Raw genomic sequence first — 16,754 nt, forward strand, 5'->3', positions numbered from 1 at the left:
ACCATTTAAAATAAACTTTTGCTTGAGAAATAAAAAACTAACATTTTTGTCACCAGACTCGCTCTGCACTTCCTAGTTTCTGAGAGTAGGCAAAGAGAATGACTGGGGGGTGGAGCTAAGGGGGGGAGCTATATAGACAGCTCTGCTGTGGGTGCTCTCTTTGCCACTTCCTGTAGGGGAGGAGAATATCCCACAAGTAAGGATAAATCCATGGACTCGATACATCTTACAAGAGAAATACTCTTCCCCCGCACCCGGAAGTGAAGAGAAAGTTGCGCGCAACACAGATTGCCGCCTCACATAGCTCCGCCCATCGTGGGCGTCTCTCAAAACAAAAATCTCCCGGTCGGCATTTTGTAATAAAGTTTAAGCGCCGGGAGTAGTGGAACCACCAGAGCCTAAAAATAATCCTTAGCCTAACTTTACCACTTCCTTGCTCTAACATTGGCAAAGAGAATGACTGGGGTGGGAGGGAAGGGAGGTGATATTTAACAGGACATATATAATTCATATGTCCTTGTAGGGGTTAATATGTTATAGTTCAGATAGAGATCCGTGCTAGTTAATAGCATGAATTTTTATTTATTAAAATTATTAAAAAGCAGCGAGATCAATGTCTTTGTTGAGACCTATTGGTTGTAGTGACCTGAGGCGGTGAATCCAGCAGGTCTCTCTTTTCCTTAGCTCAAGCAGTCTCTCTTTTCCTTTTGATGCATGTATTTGTTCAATTGCTTTAATGATAAATTGATCTCTGTTTTTGTTATTGAACTGTTCAAAATGCCTCCCAATGCCATATTCAGAATCTACTTTTATATTGTTATGTTCTAGTGTACATCTATTCAGACTTCTTTTGGTGCGCCCTATGTAAATTTTATGGCACAAGCATTCTAATAGGTACACTATGAATTCTGACTTACAGTTTAGAAAGCCAACTATGTGTACATGTTCCTTGTCATTTTATAATCCATTTATTTTCTTCTTTGGTTTTGTTTGTATGACTGCAGCATATGCAGTTTTTCCTGCCACATTTGAAAAAACCTTTAATTGGAGATTTTTTTCTTCTTAGTTCTTTTAAGTGTTGTTGGTGCAAGAATGTTTTTAATGTAAGGATATTTACTAATACAGGTAGCCCTCAGTTTACGCCGGGGTTAGGTTCCAGAAGGAATGGTTGTAAATCAAAACTATTGTAAATTGAAACCCAGTTTATAATGTAAGTCAATAGAAAGTGAGGGAGTTAGGTTCTAGGCCCCTCTCAAAATTGTCATAAGTAACACCTAATACATTATTTTTAAAGCTTTGAAATGAAGACTTTAAATGCTAAACAGCATTATAAACCTAATAAAATAATCACACAACACAGACTTTACTTGCATTTGTTCTTTCTATGCATTCCAATCTGGACTGATTTATAGACAGGAAGATCTTGTTCCTTTGAAAGCTGCTCAATAGCTCAGGTCTAGCTAGCTACACTAATTAATTTCAGCCTGCTTGTGTGCTTGGCTTGCATATCTTTGCTGCAACACAAGCGGACAGCTCCACCTACTGGCTATTTTAATGAATGCACTGCTTCTCAATGCTTTTCAATAGCAGTCACATGACTGAAAAAAAAGGTTGTTATTCTGAAACTGTGTAAATTGAACCATTATAAACCGAGGGCCACCTGTACAGGGTCTTTTTGTAGGATTCTCCAATGTTTTTTTTTATAGAATTTTTTCAATTTGTTTGGCTCCACTTGTATAAGTGGTAACGAATCTAGTATTTGTATCCTGATACTTACTTTTAGACTCACTGTTCTTGGATTTTTAAACACAGAGAGAAAATGTCTTTTCAAAACAGGAAAAACTGCATATGCTGCAGTCATACAAACAAAACCAAAGAAGAAAATAAATGGATTATAAACAATGACAAGGAACCCATAGTTGGCTTTCTAGACTGTAAGTCAAAATTCGTAGTGTACCTGTTAGAATGCTCGTGCCATAAAATTTACATAGGGCGCACCAAAAGAAGTCTGAATAGACGTACACTAGAACATAATATAAAAGAAGTAGATTCTGAATATGGCACTGGGAGGCATTTTGAACAGTTCCATAACAAAAACAGCAATCAATTTATCATTAAAGCAATTGAACAAATACTTGAATCAAAAGGAAGAGAGATTGCTTGAGCTAAGGAAAAGAGACCTACTGGATTCACCGCCTGAGGTCACTACAACCAATAGGTCTCAACAAAGACATTGATCTCGCTGCTTTTTTATAATTGAAAAAAAATATAAAAATTCATGCTAATAACTAGCATGGATCTCTATCTGAACAATAACATCTTAACCCCTACAAGGAAATAGGAATTCAATCATTTTTTCCATTTTAAGAAACAAATGTTTATAAATATAAATACATAGGTAAAGAAAGAGCTAAAAGTTTTTAAAATAAGCTTTATATTGAACAAACATAATTGCTCTATTACAAATAAATGGTAAAACACTGATTTCTTTATAGGCTTCACATGAGTCAAAACTCCTTCATTGGAGCATATATGCAATGGATTGCTTCCCATGAGAGACAATGAATCCCATATTATCATCATATATATCTTTTATTCAAATTTGTGTGCATAATTATAAACACATAGGTAAAGCAGGAGCAACCGGCTTCTAAAATGAGCTAACCACAAAATGTTTTACTCATTTCTTTATTCCACCCGGTGTCTGACATCTGTTCTTAAGAGAAATTATCACTTTAGAAATAAGCATTTAGTACTAAAAATCAGACAATTAAGTACCACTAACACTGCAGCAATTAATCTATTACCATATTCTAAAAGCAATAAAAGCGCCACAATATGACTTGTGGGCATACCCTCAGACGAAGTGAACACAGGTTCACGAAACGCGTAAGGGCACGCCAACTTGTGATATCACTTCCGGTCCGGTGAGACCGCAACGCTCCAGAGCGCACCACAGCAAACCTGTTAGATACAGGTCCGGGAATCCAGCGCCATCCTACTAAGTGGAATATCTGAGAAGGACAAAAACTACATATTTGTTCACTAAACAATATTAGGTAATTTCCACCAACAGTATTTACATACTTTGTGCAAACGGAACTTCACAGTTTAATCAGTGGCTACTTTCCATCGTTTGTGTAAAGAGGCATCTATCCAAATCCCCTTCTTTGTTTCTAAAGGAATCTACCATACTCCAGAGAGGGGAAGCATATTATTACTCCCCAAAAAACCACAAAAGACCACAGTATACTCCTGTTTAGGATCTTTAAGTCCAGGATTGGTCTGAAAGTTCCCTCTTTTTTGGGAACCACAAACAGATTTGAGTAAAACCCCTGTCCCTGTTCCGATCGTGGAACTGGATGGATTACTCCCATTAACAAGAGCTCTTGTACGCAGCGTAGAAAAGCCTCTTTCTTTGTCTGGATTGTTGACAATCTTGACAGATGAAATCTCTCTCTTGGAGGAGAGTATTTGAAGTCCAGAAGGTATCCCTGAGATATTATCTCTAGCGCCCAGGGATCCTGAACATCTCTTGCCCAAGCCTGGGCGAAGAGAGAAAGTCTGCCCCCCACTAGATCCGATCCCGGATCGGGGGCCCTCAATTCATGCTGTTTTGGGGGCAGCAGCAGGTTTCCTAGTCTGCTTGCCCTTGTTCCAGGACTGGTTAGGTTTCCAGCCTTGTCTGTAGCGAGCAACAGCTCCTTCCTGTTTTGGTGCAGAGGAAGTTGATGCTGCTCCTGCTTTGAAATTACGAAAGGAACGAAAATTAGACTGTCTAGTCTTGGCTTTGGCTTTGTCCTGAGGCAGGGCATGGCCTTTACCTCCTGTAATGTCAGCGATAATCTCTTTCAACCCGGGCCCGAATAAGGTCTGCCCTTTGAAAGGTATATTAAGCAATTTAGACTTAGAAGTAACATCAGCTGACCAGGATTTTAGCCACAGCGCCCTGCGTGCCTGAATGGCGAATCCTGAATTCTTCGCCGTAAGTTTAGTAAGATGTACTACGGCCTCCGAAATGAATGAATTAGCTAGTTTAAGGACTCTAAGCCTGTCCGTAATGTCGTCCAGAGTAGCTGAACCAATGTTCTCTTCCAGAGACTCAATCCAGAATGCCGCTGCAGCCGTGATCGGCGCAATGCATGCAAGGGGTTGCAATATAAAACCTTGTTGAACAAACATTTTCTTAAGGTAACCCTCTAACTTTTTATCCATTGGATCTGAAAAAGCACAGCTATCCTCCACCGGGATAGTGGTACGCTTAGCTAAAGTAGAAACTGCTCCCTCCACCTTAGGGACCGTTTGCCATAAGTCCCTTGTGGTGGCGTCTATTGGAAACATTTTTCTAAATATCGGAGGGGGTGAGAACGGCACACCGGGTCTATCCCACTCCTTAGTAACAATTTCAGTAAGTCTCTTAGGTATAGGAAAAACCTCAGTACCGCAAAATATTTATCCAACCTACACATTTTCTCTGGTATTGCAACTGTGTTACAATCATTCAGAGCCGCTAACACCTCCCCTAGTAATACACGGAGGTTTTCCAGTTTAAATTTAAAATTTGAAATATCTGAATCCAGTCTGTTTGGATCAGAACCGTCACCCACAGAATGAAGTTCTCCGTCCTCATGTTCTGCCACCTGTGACGCAGTGTCTGACATGGCCCTAATATTATCAGCGCACTCTGTTCTCACCCCAGAGTGATCACGCTTACCTCTTAGTTCTGGTAATTTAGCCAAAACTTCAGTCATAACAGTAGCCATATCCTGTAATGTGATTTGTAATGGCCGCCCAGCTGTACTCGGCGCTACAATATCACGCACCTCCCTCTGAGCGGGAGATGTAGGTACTGACACGTGAGGCGAGTTAGTCGGCATAACTCTCCCCTCGTTGTTTGGTGAAATTTGTTCAATTTGTACAGATTGATTTTTATTTAAAGTAGCATCAATACAGTTAGTACATAAATTTCTATTGGGCTCCACTTTGGCATTGCAACAAATGACACAGGTATCATCTTCTGAATCAGACATGTTTAACACACTAGCAAATAAACTTGCAACTTGGAAATACAATTCAAATAGAATAATATTAAAACGTACTGTGCCTTTAAGAAGCACAGAAGATCTATGACAGTTAAAAATTAATAAATTGAAACAGTTATAGCCTCAATCCTTGTAAACAACACAACTTTAGCAAAGGTTTAATCCCATTTGCAAAGATAACAATTTCTGAAAGCAGGAAACAAATTACAGAATAAAAGTTTTTATCTCAGTCAAACTATAATTCTCACAGCTCTGCTGAGAGAAATTACCTCCCTCAAAATAAGTTTTGAAGACCCCTGAGCTCTGTAGAGATGAACCGGATCATGCAGGGAATACAATGAGTTGCTGACTGAAATATTTGATGCATAGTAAAAGCGCCCCTCCCCCCACACACAGCAGTGAGGGAGAACAGAAACTGACAGAAAAAACAGATTTAAGCAACTGCCAAGTGGAAAAATAGTGCCCAAACATTTATTCACTCAGTACCTCAGTAAATGAAAACGATTTTACATTCCAGCAAAAACGTTAAACATAATCTCTAGTTATTAAACAGCTTTATGTCTTTCTTACAGTGTAATTCTAGTGAAGTACCATTCTCCCAGAATACTGAAGTGTAAAGTATACATACATGACATTATATCGGTATGGCAGGATTTTCTCATCAATTCCATTGTCAGAAAATAAAAACTGCTACATACCTCTATGCAGATTCATCTGCCCGCTGTCCCCTGATCTGAAGTTTACCTCACTCCTCAGATGGCCGAGAACAGCAATATGATCTTAACTACTCCGGCTAAAATCATAGCAAAACTCTGGTAGATTCTTCCTCAAACTCTGCCAGAGAGGTAATAACACACTCCGGTGCTATTTTAAAATAACAAACTTTTGATTGAAGATATAAAACTAAGTATAATCACCATAGTCCTCTCACACGACCTATCTAGTTGCTGGGTGCAAGAGAATGACTGGGAGTGACGTAGAGGGGAGGAGCTATATGCAGCTCTGCTGGGTGAATCCTCTTGCACTTCCTGTAGGGGAGCAGTTAATATCCCAGAAGTAATGATGACCCGTGGACTGATCACACTTAACAGAAGAAAGAAAGGATTTGGCTCACACCATACAGATGAAATTCATCACTAGAAACTAAAAGATACCATACTCCACAGAGGAGAAGAATACCTCAAAGGCATCAGAGGGGGAAAAAGAGAAAAAAAGAAGTATCGAACCCCAAAAGTACCATACTCCAACTGGTCACCAAGAGACAGATATCTTTTAACACAGATAGGGATTAACTCCCTCCAACGCTCCTCACATGTTTGAGGTCTAAAAAGGTGAGCAACATTTTAACACTATACTGTTAACTAGTATATTCATATTGCACCATAAATTGTTCTCTGTTTGTTTTCTCCATTCTATGATCACTACAGTTTGGAACCCTCAACTCCTACCCATTACTATTTTATTCCATTGATGATAGTGGAATCTCCAGACTAAGCTGCCTTTGAAATACATAAGGAGAAACTTTTTAAAAGGGCAATATAACTTTTTGCATAACCCCTACCCATTACACACACACACATATATATATATACACACACACACACACATATATACATACATACAGGTAGCCCTCAGTTTACGCCGGGGTTAGGTTCCAGGAGGAATGGTTGTAAATCAAAACCGTTGTTAATTGAAACCCAGTTTATAATGTAAGTCAATGGGAAGTGAGGGGTTTAGGTTCCAGGCCACTCTCAAAATTGTCATAAGTAACATCTAATACCCAAAAACAAATTACTGCGCTAGCTGTCTGTACTTATTATTAAAAATTCATACACCAAATTGGTCTCTAATATCACCAGGTACGTTGTAAACACAATTCATATAGCATCAACTGTCACTTTAAAAATGATAAGATATAAAATAAATAAATATTTAAAAATATAACACACTTTATTACAATATATATTAAACTTGACAGAGAAACTTACTTCATGACTCCAGGAGTATGGTAAAAAAACATATAATACCAATAATATGTTAACTCCACTGGATATTCTTATATCCTCTCTGTGATTTTCTCCTGTGATCCTGAGATAGTGGTGCTGCTGCTTCTTACAGGGCACTCAGGGGTGCACTGACATGGAAATACTGAAACGATAAAGCACAGAGCGCATCCACGACTCAAGGTGAATAAAATACAATTTATTTAGAGCACATAAATCATTGCACTTACAAGAAGTTAAAAGAAAAAAGCCTTGTTAAAAACCGGTCAGAAAAGTCAGCTCAGGAAATAAGTTCCTACAGGTTTCAGCTGGAAAAACGTCCGTCCGCTCCACCTGTGGTTCCCTCACTTGATATCTTTTCCTCCGTGCTTCTTAGTTCCAATGCGGCTGCTTGTAATAGTAACGAATGTCTTGCCAAACTTCTCCGTCTACGCGTTTCATCCTCCTCTTTTGGACTTTTTCAAGACACAGAGCGACGTTTTTTCAGCGGAAACCTGTAGGAACTTATTTTCCTGAGCTGACTTTTCTGACCGTTTTTTAACAAGGCTTTATTCTTTTAACTTCTTGTAAGTGCAATGATTTATGTGCTCTAAATAAATTGTATTTGATTCACCTTGAGTCGTGGATGCGCTCTGTGCTTTATCGTTTAAGCAACATCTAATACATTATTTTTAAAGCTTTGGAATGAAGACTTTAAATGCTAAACAGCATTATAAACCTAATAATATAGATTGTATCATCATCAAACTAAGTTTAATGAACAAAACATTTGCTAACAGCACCTATTTAAATAATCACACAACAGACTGCATCATCATCAAACTAAGTTTAATAAACAAAAACGTTTTTTTACTTGTATTCTTCTGCAATCAGTTATCTGCATTGTTAGCATGTTAGATAATATTGGGTCTGCACCTATTGTATGCATTTCAATCTGCAGTGATTAATAAGCAGTTAGGCACCCTCACCTCAAGCAGCTGGACAGGAAGAGAATAGGGAAGTGGGTGATAAATCTTGTTGCTCGATAGCTAATGTCTGCTCTGTGTACACAGATCAATTTCAGGTTGTTAAGTTGTATAACTTTGCTGCAAAACAAGCGGACAGCTCCACCTACTGGCTATTTTAATTAGTGAACTTTGCTTTCCAAAGCTTTTCAATAGCAGTCACATGACTGAAAAAAAAAAAAAGGTTGTTATTCTGAACCGACGCAAACCGAACAGACGTAAACCAAGGGCCACCTGTGTATAGATACACATACACACACATATATATATATATACACACACACACACACCACTGCATCAGTGGTGGCTAATCACATACACACATAAACCACGTACATTAATATGTATCTGTTCTCTAGATAGTTTTCTAATGGTTCTGATGTTTACCTGCTCTTTTACTGGCGGGTTGACATTTGACAGACACTGTTGACAGATTGCTAAGAACGATTTTACAGTCTTTCTCAGTGCAAGCATATCTTCCTGTAAAGAAGCCAGAGCATAAGATCAATTGCAATAAAACCCAACAGTTTACAAGTCAAAATACAATAGAAGAAACAGCTTAACTTTAATAATTAATAGATCCCAAAAAATAAGTTCCATATAATATCTATACCTTAATATATAAAGGATGTTTTTTATTCTATTTTATACAGGAGTATTTCAACAAGTCTTTGTAATATTATATTAAATTAATGGATACAGCTTTATAAAATGAAAATACAGTAATTCCCCATGTTTTATAATGTATATTTAAGAAATAAAGTCTAAACTATTTTTAACTGCCCGATTTGCCTTATTTCCTTGAATATTTTTCATATTTACCAGCTTTTCTGTGGTTTGTGAAAAAAAATATATAACTATAAACCTGTAACATTCTTAAGAACTATAAACTCAAAAGACTGCAAGAAAACAAATTTTGCAAATAAAATATGTTGTCTACAGATCTTTTGCAATGCAAATTAAAGATAAGCACTGAACAAGATCTGCACATGAGGAGGAGCAATAAATAAAGCTTGTTCCCTTATTTAAAGGGACATAATACTCATATGCTAAATCACTTGAAACTGATGCAGTATAACTGTAAAAAGCTGACAGCAAAATATCACCTGAGCATCTCTATGTAAAAAAGGAAGATATTTTACCGCACAATCTCCTCAGCTCAGCAGAGTAAGTTCTGTGTAAAAAGTTATACTCAGCTGCAGCCCAGCTGCAGGTAAAAAAAATAAAAAAATGAAGAAATGAACAGCAGCCAATCAGCATCAACAGTGCTGAGGTCATGAACTCTTTTACTGTGATCTCATGAGATTTCATTGTAAACTTCCTTACACTGAATAGGGAAATAACATGAGTGCACAAAGCTCAACCCTTCGGCTGTCCCGGGACAGACATACTGATATGGTGCTTAGAAGTCCTTTACAATGGGATGTGGCTACTGAGAAACTTTTGAGGTAAAATATCTTTCTTTTTTACATATAGATGTTCAGGTGATATTTTCTAGTCAGCTTTTTACAGCTATACTGCATCACTTTCAAGTGTTTAAACATTTGGGTATTATGGCCCTTTAACAGAAGAATAGTACATTTAACTCCAAAGTACAGTGAAGTTTTCCACCACAATATATAGAAATGCTTCTCTGCTACTGATGAGTAATCACATGAGCTTTAAAACTTCTATTTAAATAAGCAGAAAAGGGTGATTTTACTTGGGATTTTACATGACGTAGGCTTTTTCAACATCAGAGCCCTACATTCATAAACACATTTTTACAGTAAAACCTTTAAAAAACAAAATTTATGCTTACTTGATAAATTTCTCTCTTTCCGGATATGGTGAGAGCACGGAGTCCTCAATTACTGTTGGGAATATCACTCCTGGACAGCAGGAGGAGGCAAAGAGCACCACAGCAAAGCTGTTAAGTATCACTCCCCTCCCACAATCCGACTGAAGGAAAATGGAGAAAAGGAGTAACACAAGGTATAGAGGTGCCTGAAGTTTAGTAAAAAAAAAACCCTCTTGAATTACAGGGCTGCTGTGGACTCACCATATCCGGAAAGAAATGTATCAGGTAAGCATAAATTTAGTTTTCTTTCCTAAGATATGGTGAGTCCACTGAGTTTTCAATTACTGTTTGGAACCAATACCCAAGCTAAAGGACACAGAGGGACAAGACAGGTATACCTAAACGGAAGGCACCACCACTTGAAAAACCCTTTTCTCCCAAAAGAATCAAATTTATAAAATTTGAAAAAAGTATGCAGAGGACCAAGTTGCAGCCTTGAAAATCTATTCCACAGAAGCTTCATTTGTGAAAGCCCAGGAAGAAGATACAGCCCTAGTGGAGTGAGCTGTGATTCTCTCAGGAGGCTGCTGTCCAGCAGTCTCATGCGCCAAACGAATTATACTTCTCAACCAGAGAGAAAGAAGTAGCAGTAGCCTTCTGACTTTCCGAGCCACATCTTTCATGGCTAAGGAGCTACGAGTTCCTCCCTGATGGTTGATGTACGCCACTGAGGTTATGTTGTCTATCTGGAACCTGGGCTAAGGCCAGCTGAGGCCAAGCCATCAAGGCATTGAAGATCGCTCTCAACTCCAAAATGTTTATGGGAAGAGCAGATTCCTTGTGAGACCAAAGTCCTTGCGCCTTCAACGAGTCCCAAACTGCTCCCCAGCCCATCAGACTGGCGTCCGTAGTCACAATCACTCAAGAGGGTATCCAAAAGCATGTCCCCTGCGACAGATGCTCCTGAGACAACCACCATGTTAGAGTCTCTCGTCTCTTCTAGAACTATCTTCTGAGACAGATCTGCATAATCCCATAAGCTCTCAAATGGAATCGAGCAAAGGAAACTATGTCCATAGAAGCCACCATCAGACCAATTACCTCCATACATTGGGCCACTGATATATTTTCATTGACAGAGAATCTATAATGGTTCCTAAGAAGACCAAAATGAAAAAAGAATTTGAAGCGGAGCACAAAAATATTATTTATAATAAAACTGGAATTTATTGGTATAAATTTAAAAGTTAATAACACATATGTAGCAAAAAGATGGGTTTGTCAGATCACAGCTTTCAGGGATAGAGAAAATCCATAACCAGTATTCAACACAGACAAATGTATACAAATAGTAACACAGGTAACAGGGTGATGCTACAAACCAAATCAGAAAGATCGCAATGGAAAAAGATAAAACACATAGTTAAAGTAGTGCTAATGAAACTCCTATATCCGGAGTGAACAATTATAATAATATTAAAACACAAGTATTATATACCGTCACCATAGCTACTGGCAAGCCCTGTATAGGTAATTTGTGTTTTCTATTAGGACAGACCTTTGATGACCTAACCTATACATATTAGACGAATAAAAACCTGCCTAAAATAGTTAGACTCAGCCTCTAAGATTAGAATTATAGTAGGCACTCCTCGAAAGGAGTGAATAGGTTATCTGAGGCAATTATTCAATTAATATAGTATTAACTACTAGATACCAGTCTGTGACATAAATAGCTCTGTCATATAATGACTCTTTGCTATTGGTGTCTAGTGGGGAGGTTAATTAATCTTATCCACTAGAGTGCCGGACCTGGGGGGGGGGGGCTAGAATGAACTATGAGTAATTTCATATGTCTCACTCATGAATACAGATTGTAATAAGTGCGTATAGAGTAACTACTAGAAAAAAAGGATACATACTATTGGCTATTCTAGAGCAAAGCCTAGGTTGGACATTGGGTTCCATGTTGTGTATGTTAAATTTATTTTGTCATGTATGTATCATGAACTATTGATTTTATTATTGCCAATAGATGATAAGGTCATAGCTGGAGTTCAGGCCAGAAGGATACCTGGTCTTCAAAGTGAAGATCCAGTAAATTTCTTGTTTAGCCAAGCATTTCTTCCTGTTCCCTCCCCTTGGGGGGGATGTGAACCCTTTCAATGCAGGTCCATCTAAAAGTGTTAGCGCTCTTTGTTGGACTAAGGGTGTGCTAGCTTTGCCAATTCTAATACTCACTATACACGTGCATAAGACATATAGATGGTCTAAGAGCAGTAGAATACTATTTGGAGAATGATAAAGATTTAATTGTACTACATAGAAATTTTATAATGGAAAGTATTACATTTATTTTAACGCATAATTATTTTAACTATGAAGATGTTTTTTATGATCAAATCTGTGGGACTGCAATGGGGACCAGGTTCGCTCCAAGTTACGCAAACCTTTTTATGGGTTTTTAGGAAACAGACTTTCTATCAAATATGGCGGCTGGAGCGAACCTGGTCTCCTATAATAGATATATAGATGACATTTTAATCGTTTGGAGAGGAGATAAACCCCAATTTGAGTCTATCTTTAGTAAAATGAACGAAAATGATATTAACTTAAAATTTACATACGATAAAGAAAGGAAAATATTTTTAGACTTAGAAATCTTTATAGAGAACAATAAGATTAACACAAAAACACATTTCAAACCAGTTGACAGCAACAATTATATACACGCAGAAAGCTGTCATTTACATACATGGAAGAATAATATACCAAAGGGGCAAATATTACGTTTAAGAAAAAACTGCACCAGTGAAAAAGATTATCTGGATCAATCTACCATTCTTAAAAACAAGTTTATTGAAAGAGGATATGAGAATGCTGCTATCGACAAAGAAATAAATAGGATAAAAGAGGTTAATAGAAAGGATATTATACAAGGTCTAAGAAAAGGAGTAAAAAAAGAAGAAAAACCTTTCATACCGTTGGTAACTCAATATAATAAGAATTACAAGAAAGTGGAGAGGATCATTAAAAAGCATTGGAATATTTTAAAATTAGATGAGAAACTCAAAGGGTTAATAGGTGAATCTCCAAATATAGTCTATAGAAAGGCTAATATTTAAAGAATAGATTAGCACCAACTGATCTAAAAAGACATAAAAATAAGTAAAAAAGATAAGGATCATCTTGGAAAAGATCTAAAAGGCTTTTTTCCATGTCTGGCATGCAAAGCCTGCAGACATTCAGAGAAGAAGAAAAAATTCCACTCAAATGTGACTAGTAAAGAATATGAAATTAAATCTCTAATAAGATGTACAGATAAAAACATTATTTACCTTATTAATTGCAAATGCGGAAAACAGTATATAGGAGAGTCGACTAGACCCGTTAGAGAAAGAGTCAAGGAGCATATTTTATCAATAGAAAATGCAACAGAGAAAAAAAATGAAGACCTTCCTGTACCTAGACATTTTTTAGCCTGTAACAACTGTAACCTGAAGCATAGCTATAGATAAATTAAACCCAGATTGGAGGGGGGGTGATATACAAACTGAGCTGCTTAAATTGGAGTACAAATGGATCTATGAGTTAGAGACCAAATACCCTAAGGGACTCAATATAGATTTTCATCTGACCCCTTTTTTACATTAAATTTAAAAATTAATTAAAAAAAAAAAAAATTCATTATCTTTTATTTTTTACATTAATATTTATATTAATTTTTACATTAAATTTTATAGTAGTCCCAGATATAATAGTGCCCATGTATTAGATATTTTAGATTTTTTAATATTATATATTATAAAATACATTTTATCAAATAAATATTTGAATTTTAACAAACACGAATTTTAACTTTTTTTAGAGGTAGTTAAATCAATCCACATGTATCGCATGTTTTATAGACACTGTAAAACTATTTTTGAATAATTATACAGAGATGGTTATAGTGCAGTTAGAATGTGTAGTATTGTTTATAGACTAATATTTAGTTATCCATTGAGTATAGATTTATATTTACTAATTAACCAAAAGATTGATGCTGGTTACATTACATAATACTCATAAAAAATATATAAAAAAAATATACTGCTGATATTTCTTGCACCAAATAATTTTCATAAGGGATATCTAGTAGGATAAACATGAAATATATATTCTAATTGTAATAATTATCATATCATCTTCTAGCTTTGACTGCTATTATTATAGCCTAGTGGTTAGGTTGCTATCCCTCCAACCCAAAGACCATGAGTTCAAATCCTGCCTGAATTGAATTAGAGATTACATACTTTAACATTTTTTAGTTTTACTTTAGGAAGATCGTTGCCATATGTTTCAAATTCGAAATCTTACTATAATATATATATATATATATATATATATATATATATATATATATATATATATATATGATGATTTCCGAATCCCTCTATTGAATAAATATAAACACATATAGGCATATAAGTATTTTTTCCAAGTTTTAATAGACACCTAAAGATACTGTTTCTTACCATTTCGAAATTAGTATAGACCATTACATAAAAAAGATACTATTAATTTTTATAACCATTTATTTCTTTTATTATATATGTCCTTTTCTCCTGAAGTTCCCTCTGAAGAAATAAATATATTTAGGTAATTTATTTATATTTTACATTTCGTAACATTGTTTAGATCAATTTCGTTTGTTTTAAAATTATTAAGAAAAAACTATTCAGTAAATACAAGGCTATCCAATCAGAGACGTTTATGTGGAATAAATAGAACCGACAGAGAAGGCAACAATAGATCGCTTTAAAAAGGCTGCAGTAGCATCTGAAATGCGTAGCCTTTAAACTTTTTTCCAATTTGACCTAACAACGAAGTCTGGGGAAATCATTTGTTGAGACACCTGGTCACTAAAACAACGTAGGTGACTGACGCCTTCACGGGACGGACCTGCCTGCATCCTGAGCTCACTTCCGCCAGCGTGTGAAAGAACGCTACATACCAAGATAGCGGATACATCAGAGCTTACGGCAATCCAGGAGTTTGTTCTTTCCTAATACTAAAAGTAAGACTTTCGTTGGGATATATGGTACAATATTAACTTTGTTCTAACAAATGGATTTATAATAAGAATAGCATTTACCGGTACTTGCTGAAACACATTTTAAGACTTGTTCATCGGATATTTTACAAAATTGGAAAAATTTTGCTTTACTCTGCTACAAGGGTCTATTTCATACATTATATGAAGATTGCAATAAGGATATATACATCTATATTTTAACCCATAGCCTTAATTATTAATAGCTTGCTTCAAAGATTATGCTTTGTTTTTTAAGAAGATAGTTTTAAAGGTTTCGGATTAAAACATATTGTTTATGTATTTACCAATATATTTTTTATTTATTGTGTATATTGCTCGAATGGTTCCCTAAGGTTACTGATGCAGTATACCAATATATTTAATATATTTAGTTAAGTTTGTTTGACTGGCCAGTCATGGTATTATTTAATTGTATTTTAATGATTTTTTATGAAGTATCAATAATGTTACATATTAATTGACATATCTTACACATTATACTATTATCATTTTAGTTTTTTTCAACTTTAGAATCGTATATTCCACTTTCAGACATTTCTGTTTGCCCAAATTACAGGGTTAATAGAAACAGGGGCAACCACGCTTTCTCTATTGTTTACAATTCTAATACTAGATAGGTGTTCTCTAATTCATGATCTTACCTCACACGTGTCATCATACCTGTGTATTGCTTATCACATTCTCCACATGTAATGATCCCAAAAACCGGGCGGCTCATTCTTCAGTGGATGGATTGAGTATTGCTGAACAAGCACTACCATATCGGATACGGAGAAAGTTTGCGCACACCCCCCAGTGACGTCGGAAGTGGGAGGCTAATAGTGGAACACGCTCGATTCCAGGAACAAAAATAATTTGTTTGTTTACAACCAAAAGGTACGGATCGTTAGCGAGTAGTTCCCTTCTCCCTAGGACCAGACACACACATTTTCCAAGCAGTTAGGGGTAAGCTGTGTTTATTTATCTTGCATTCATCTCCCAGGGTGTTTGGACATTATAGATCTTACTAACGGCTCAACTACGGTACCAGTTTTTACATTATACTTATCTGTGATCACCTTCCTTACACTGGGAAACCTACTCATAGGGACATTAAGGTATACTTGGTTATACAACCCACCAGGAGTTAGTGACACAAGGAGAACTTTTTTCTAAGAAGACCACACTTGTAGCTGGAACAAGGGAACTCTTTTCTAAATTCACCTACCATCCGTGGGAACGAAGAAAAGACAAGATCTCGGTGTGAGATTTTGCTAGTAGAAAAGATGGCGCCTGAACCAGAATGTCGTCCAGATAAGGCGCCACTGCAATTCACAGAGACCGAATCACTGCCAAAAGAGCCCCCAGGACCTTTGAGAAAATCCTGGGAGTTGTGTCTAGGCCGAATAGAAGAGCTACAAACTGAAAGTGTTTGTCCAGAAAGGCAAATCTCAGAAATTTGTGATGCTCCCTGTGAATGGAAACATGAAGGTGCGCATCCTTCAGGTCTATGGTCGTCAAAAAACTGACCCTCTTGCACTAACGGAAGAATGGAACGTATAGTTTCCATCTTGAAGGACGGCACTCTGAGAAACTTGTTTAAACACTTTAGATTTAGAATAGGTCTGAACGTTCCCTCTTTTTTGGAATCCACAAACAGATTGGAATAGAACCCTAGACCCTGTTCCTGCACTGGAACTATCACTCCCAGGAGGGAAAGAGCCTGAACACATTTCAAGAACGCCTCTCTTTTATCTGGTCTGCAGATAATCTTGAGAGGTGGAACCTGCCCCTAGGAGGAAAAGTCTTGAATTCTAATTTGTAACCCTGGGATACTATGTCCACGGC

General features: G+C 36.7%; 1 protein-coding gene across 1 annotated transcript in view; it reads right to left on the reverse strand.

The window, feature by feature from the left end:
* The window catches only part of STAG1 (stromal antigen 1), a 788,714-nt gene that overhangs the window by 302,086 nt on the left and 469,874 nt on the right, over positions 1 to 16,754 (reverse strand). Inside the window, exon 18 of the mRNA XM_053709754.1 lies at positions 8,437 to 8,529. Coding sequence (XP_053565729.1) covers positions 8,437 to 8,529 — 93 coding nt within the window. The remainder of the gene's footprint in view (positions 1 to 8,436; positions 8,530 to 16,754) is intronic.

The sequence above is a fragment of the Bombina bombina genome, chromosome 4 (genome assembly GCF_027579735.1).
Source record: "Bombina bombina isolate aBomBom1 chromosome 4, aBomBom1.pri, whole genome shotgun sequence".
In the NCBI taxonomy this organism is placed as follows: Eukaryota; Metazoa; Chordata; class Amphibia; order Anura; family Bombinatoridae; genus Bombina; species Bombina bombina.